The sequence below is a fragment of the Cyprinodon variegatus genome, unplaced genomic scaffold (assembly GCF_000732505.1).
Source record: "Cyprinodon variegatus isolate N-32 unplaced genomic scaffold, C_variegatus-1.0 Scaffold347, whole genome shotgun sequence".
Classification (NCBI taxonomy): domain Eukaryota; kingdom Metazoa; phylum Chordata; class Actinopteri; order Cyprinodontiformes; family Cyprinodontidae; genus Cyprinodon; species Cyprinodon variegatus.
The window spans coordinates 443,093-449,561 of NW_015150800.1; the positions used below are offsets into that span (position 1 = coordinate 443,093).

The 6,469-nt window shown below is 39.5% G+C and overlaps 1 protein-coding gene across 1 annotated transcript in view; it reads right to left on the reverse strand.

Moving 5' to 3' along the window:
* Nucleotides 1–762: 762 nt before the first annotated feature.
* The window catches only part of urod (uroporphyrinogen decarboxylase), a 9,880-nt gene continuing 4,173 nt past the window's right edge, over nt 763–6,469 (reverse strand). The window contains exons 2-7 of the mRNA XM_015385739.1: nt 6,085–6,282; nt 5,852–6,013; nt 3,596–3,730; nt 3,174–3,274; nt 2,820–2,886; nt 763–2,042 (exon numbers count right to left, since the gene is read on the reverse strand). Of these exons, the coding sequence (XP_015241225.1) occupies nt 1,878–2,042; nt 2,820–2,886; nt 3,174–3,274; nt 3,596–3,730; nt 5,852–6,013; nt 6,085–6,282 (828 nt within the window). The 3' untranslated portion in view covers nt 763–1,877. The remainder of the gene's footprint in view (nt 2,043–2,819; nt 2,887–3,173; nt 3,275–3,595; nt 3,731–5,851; nt 6,014–6,084; nt 6,283–6,469) is intronic.

Below are 6,469 nucleotides of genomic sequence, written 5' to 3' on the forward strand. Positions count from 1 at the left end.
CATTTTAGCCTGTTAGACTTGATGCGTGTCTGGCATCAGCTTCTTCAAATAATATCCCAGAAGCCAGTTTTAACCATCCAAGGTTTAAGGATTTTGTTAATTATTTTTCACCTTGTACCGTGCATAATTGCCTCCTGTGGCAAAAAAGCCTCAGCATCATTATACCACCACCATGCTCAGGTTAATGCAGGTCTTCATGTTACGTAGGATAGTTTTGCTGTTCTTAGAGGTCAAGTACTGCTTCAACACACCTTAAAATAATTACATTTATTTCTAGAGTTTAACCTTAGGTGCCAAAATTCTTGAAAATCACAATTGAATTCTTCCTTAATTTACTCCTACACACACACACACATATATATATATATATATATATATATATATATATATATATATATATATATATGACTTTTGTCCCAACCAAGGGTGTTACTTTGTGATGAAAGTTGGTAAGGACACTTTAAGGGTGGCGGCTGATGGACCTACAGTTACTCAACACAAACGCTTTCAATAGGGTTTATATTTTTCAAAAATGAGCTCAAACATATATTTATTTAATGCTTTCCTATTGTTGAGAACAGAAAAGAACCAAAATACACTGATATTTATAGGTAGTTAGACATTAATGTATATAAAAAAAGGAAGAATAACAGCTGATTCTGATGCCAACAGCAATATATCAAGCCTCCCTAGTATGGACACAATTTCAGTTTCATCCATCAATCCATCTAGAAAAATGTGGATTGATCGATGTTTTCTCTTTCAGCTACATCAGTGATTATCCTCCTTCAAAAGCAGCAAAATCAAATTAAAAAATGTGTCCCACATATTGCCAAAGTCTATGTATTAAAATTATTGGTGGGGACATGTCCACACCAGTTCCTTCAGAAAGTTACGCCTGTGGTCCCAGTGGATTTCTTTCGTGATCACCATGCATCACCCTTCAGGCTCTGAGGTTTAAGTCATTGGATGCTGTTGAACATCTTACCCAACTTCCTTCCTATAGAGGTTAATGTTTAGGTAAGATGTTTGAATTTGGACACATTTATTAAGGCTCAAACTTTAAACTGACAGCAATTTCATTGTAAAAAAACCAAAAAAAATTAAGGTGTAATAAACCAGGACTGGAAACGACCACACAAAAATCAAGATTTGTAGGTTCTTATCTGTTTTCTCGGTAAGGGAAGTATGTGTGTGTGACTCTTCCCATGCTGAGATTCAGCAGGGGGAGTTGCTCAGTCAGGATGTTAGGCAGCAGAGTCATCAACATCTGCTGTGTGCTGACATTTCCTCCCAAAAAAAAGCAAATATGTTTTTCTTACTTTAACAAAAGCTCCCTTGACAAAACCCTTTAAAACAAATCACCTGTTGTTGTTTACAGGGCTTTTAAATCCCTCATTTGTTTTTCAAAAGAACTACTCTGCCTGAAGACAAGCTTATAGACTCTAAATATACTTAAGTATTTCAGTGTTTTATATATTTATATGTGCTACAGTAACATTCCTGAAAAAAACAAAAACATAATACTTGGAAAATATTCATCATCCAAGCTTTCCAACAGATGAAATATCTTCACTAATATGGTACAGCTGAGCTCTACATGTACATCTACATGCTAGAATCATCTGATTGCTTTTCAATCCAAGCACATAATCCACTCCTGGTTGGATAAACACCTCATGGATGAAGAGAAAAATATCCCATCTTAGAGAAGCAACATGTTTATCCTGAACAGTTGCACGATATGTGATTGTATTTAGCAGTGATTCACACAGTTGTTTTTGTTGTTACTTAAACAAAGATACAGGTTTAGATTTTTTTATTAAATAATGCATTCTTCTCCACATCTTTAATAATATACATTCTCTATCTTGTCCTCATGCTTGTTTGATTGCGAGTTTAGAGTGCTGGTGCACGGCTTCGATGAAGGCACCGACGCTCTCTGGGTCCATGTCGGGGTAAAGGCCGTGGCCGAGGTTAGCGATGTAGCCCTTCCTCCCAAAACCCTCCAACATTTTCTTCACAATCTCTGAAATCCGCTCCTGCAGGCGAGGAATGTGGAGAAAGAGCTGGTTAGAGGATTACTTCTTAGAAAGAAGATTGTCGGGGTGACTTATAGTTCCTGTCCCAAAAAGTTTTCCCACCCTTTTAAAATTTCCTGCCACTAATTCTGTCATGTTACAACCAAAAACTCCAAACTGTGCCATCGCTGTTTATTCCCTAGCAACGACATGACATGAACAAACTTCTTTTTTGAAAATTCCCTGCTAAAAATAAAAGCTTTCCCACAGGATGACCCTGCCACCTCTTTGTTTTACTGTTTGGATGGTGTGTTCAATTTTCACCGCCCATACAGTAGTGTTTTAGGTCAACTTTCAGCCATTTCACCATTACGACCAGGCTTGCAGAGCACTAGTCCAATAATTTCTCCCACCTAAGCAGTGAATCTCTGCAGCTCCCCCAGAATTACCACAACTCTCTTGGCTGCATGCATGCAGCCTCTCATTGCAGGTGTACCAACGAGTTGGTAGGTTTTCAGATGTTTTCTGTTTTTGCACAAGGGACTGAACCTCAAATATGTGCTACTCCCTGTTGGTGTATCCTTATAAAATGCGCTACATATACATCCACATAGTGGAAATGTATGTTATGGCTTAAACAAGAAATGTAAGAAGTATATTTAATCTGTTTTTGTCAGTGATCCAGGCTATAAATGGCTACACTTCTTTTTTTCTTTTCCCAAGCAGAAAACTGCTTCATTTATCAGAGCCTCACATCTGTCAATATGCAATTCTAAACATTGAGGAAGTAGAGGTTACCTTTGGAGCATACAGAGCACAGGGGTCCATGTTACCCTGCAGGCTGACCTTCCCTCCGGTGCGCTCCCTGAACGAACACACACATGCACACAAACTTGTTAATCCTTTAACCAACAGGTTAAGTATTTGATGAGTGAAGCAGGAAGCACATATGTTTGTTGACTTAAATCCTGCAGCCAGAGACCAACTAGGGGGAGGAAAGTTGTTTTAGAGAGTGCAACAAACCCATGATCTCTGCTTTAACTGGATTAATAAGCTTTTAGCTGCTTCCAGTAAAACCAAACAGAAGGACTGAATTTAAATGTAGCAGCAAAGGGTGGGGATCAGTAGAAGTCTCTATAAACTGTGTGTTACCGTGCTGATCGGGGGTCAATGGTCCAGTCCAGCCCCACAACTTCGTAGTGAGACTCTGAAAGCTCCTCTAAAGCGTAGTGAGCATCCTTCGCAAACACAATCTGGAATAGCAAAAGACATCAAGAGGTAAAGATGGCTCATGCTGATCCAGCTTTGATGCAATGCTGCCACCTACAGGTGATGAAGGTACATAGAATTTGGCATCATTTTTATTGATCCCATTAGGGATTAGGTGTTATTTTAGAAACAGTATGCTGGTGAGGGAACACAAGAGGTCTGCGTTTGTTAAATCGCAGGCACTAATGCAGTGAATAAATGAGATCATGCATTTAGAGCCTCCGTGTTGTTCTTGGGGAATTGTTTGCACCTAATCAGATGATGCCCACTGATCTAAAAGCATCTCTGGACACGGTGTCTCTCACCATCGGAACATCCTGTCCTTTCTCCTTAAGTCTGTCCTTGACGCGGCGAGCGATGTCTCGGAGATATGGCAGGGAGAACTCTTTAAACTCCACCGGGCCCAGGATGCCGGCATGGGAGTCAAACACCTGCAGAGCCTGGAGAACAGAGCAGTCGGCAGATTAAAGATCTAGTTAAACAGTCTGAAAAAAACAGCATCTTTACAGTAAATCAGCATTTTGTTTCAGAAAATCCAGACAATGTCCAGTCGATTAAATCAGGCTGCAGCAGCTGCTGGGTCCACTCGGCGTTAGTCAAGCTGCTCATGATTTCCGAGTAACAACTCTTCCAGTAATCGTCTACATAAGCATGTAGGCAGAGGACACTTGTTGCAAGTGGTTGAGTAACAGACACATTGCATGAGTCACTAAATATGTCATAACAGTATAATTTTCCATATTACACTGTAATAAAGCTGTAATAAGACATATCTTAAATCATATGTGTGACAGAGAGAAGAAACCAGAGCCCTTTGCTGGAGTAGTTCAATGTCCTGCCTTTAATCTTTAGCTTGGTGCATAAATGTGAAGTCAAAGTTAAACGCTGAACACATTTTACAGACAAAAATCTAAAAAGTGTGGCACACATTCGCACCCTGTCCCATTCAGTCTTTATCCCTGAATGAACATGGCGACCAGATTAACTCTGGTGGTCACCTAATTAGTAGAAAGAGTCCTGTGTGCCGGTTATGAAAACACCTACTCTGTAAAATCCATAGAGGTATTAATATTTATTACTTGTGTAGAAGTAGAAATCCTGCTGTCTAAAAACACTTTTATAGAAGTTAAAGTATCAACTTAAGCTTTTTATTTAAGTAAAAGTATAAAAGTCAATTTTTAAAACTTCTTAAAGTATAAAAGTAAAAGTCATGCAGGAAAAAAAAATCTGAAGTGAAAATAGAGGCTGTGATAGCAGAGATCAATGCTAATCTATCCTTATGATGGGGGGTAGTGCAGATAGTCTTATGATGAGGGGATGAGTAAATTCAGACTTATTGGGGAGACGGTACGGATGGATGGAGGTTAAAGAAACCTCCCCTTCTGGGAGGATGACAAAGCTAAACATACAGAAAGAGCTATAATGTTATACTGTATGATATAGTTATTGACCCGATATGATTGTAGCATAAATCATACATATTTTTTTTAACTTATTTTGTACTGTTGATTAGAAAATGTTTGAAGAAGTTATGTTACTAAAACTGAGAACTCAAGTCATCAACCAAAGGACCCATTTAAAATGAACCAATGAGTTACAAAAACAGAAGTGTTTCTATCAGCATGAAAATATCAGAGATTTTAGATGCCGGTCGATATTATCCGGTATTAGTTCTTTAGTCGATATTGGATCGAGACATCCTTAGAACATTGAAGGATAAATTCCTAGTATAGAAAGAAAAGAATGAATTCCAAGAAGAGAATTCAACTTTTATCATCACAAGCACAAAGCAAGGAAATTAACTCTCTGCATTTAACGCATTTCCTTGGGGAGCAGTGGGCTGACATTGTGCAGAGTTAAGGGTCTTACTCAGGGAGTGGCAGTCCGTGGGAGTCGGGCTTGAACTCTGAACCTCTGGGACCCAAGCGCAATGCTCCAACCACTAGGCCACCACTACTCAGAACTTCAGTCTCTATGTGCAAATGTGTTTGACAAAAAACATGCTAAGCTCCTTGTCAGGAGGATTTAATTCACAAGCAAACCAAGATAGAATTTGATTTTTTTTAAGGAATATTCTTGAAAACCACATTATGTCACTTTGTATTGGGCAATTACAGTGAGTCCAAACAAACTATGCAGAATCAATAGTTTGAAGATCCCAGCATCATGCCATGCCAATCCGTCATAAAGTTGGAGGGATTTAAATTTTTAATACTATTTGTGTTACACAGTAAATAGTAAAGTCATAATATCATTACATCAAGATATAGTTTTCTAGACTCAACCATAACAATGCAGCTTTGTGTTTCAGGACTTTGGTCCATTTCTTTAGGAAATCAAAAGGAAAATGGTGATCAGCAGTATTTCCTGCTGATATAAAGAAAAACGGTTTCCCTGCAGAGAGTAGGCGGGAGCTGCCGCAAAAATAGCAGAAAATAACCTTTTTCCCTGTAACTCACATCCCCTCCCCTTCACAGTACGAATCATCTTCTTACTAAATAGATTTCAAGTGATGATGCGGTGTAATTGTAAAGGAGAAGTAAGGCTAAAATGGTTCTGACCTGTGCTCCTGCTGCTACCTGACCCAGCAGGTACTCTACAATCACATCCGTCAGCATCTTCAGCAGCATGTGGCTGGACTCCGGGTGCCGGTAGAGCCAACGCTTGGCTTTAGAATATGTGTTGGAACCTCCACCTTCGATCATGTACGCCATCAGGGTCCACTGTGGAACGACAAGGGTTTAACTTGTTTCTCTAGACATCAACAAAGCAGCGGGTCGTGACTTTCTCTCACCGGAGCTCCGGTGAATCCTATGAGGGGAACTTTGCCTTCAATCTTGTGTCTGGTCAGCGTGATGGCTTTGAAGACATAATCCAGCTCTTTGTTGACGTCCACATTGGGCTGGAGACGCTGCAGGTCCTCGGGTTCCTTCAGCGGGTCGGTGAAGGTCGGACCTTTACCAGGCAACATCTGGACCCCCATACCCATGGCCTGAAAGGACAAACACAGAAACTAAATATTTACAAAGAGACCATGAAAAACGAGCGTTAAGTTTGTCTTCTGGTGTATAAATTTGCTCATGATAATACTCTAATAATCTATAAAACATGTTCCAGCACAACATGATAAGAAATGAAGGTAAATAAGTTGCTTTAAAACAACAATAGGCTGAACTTTT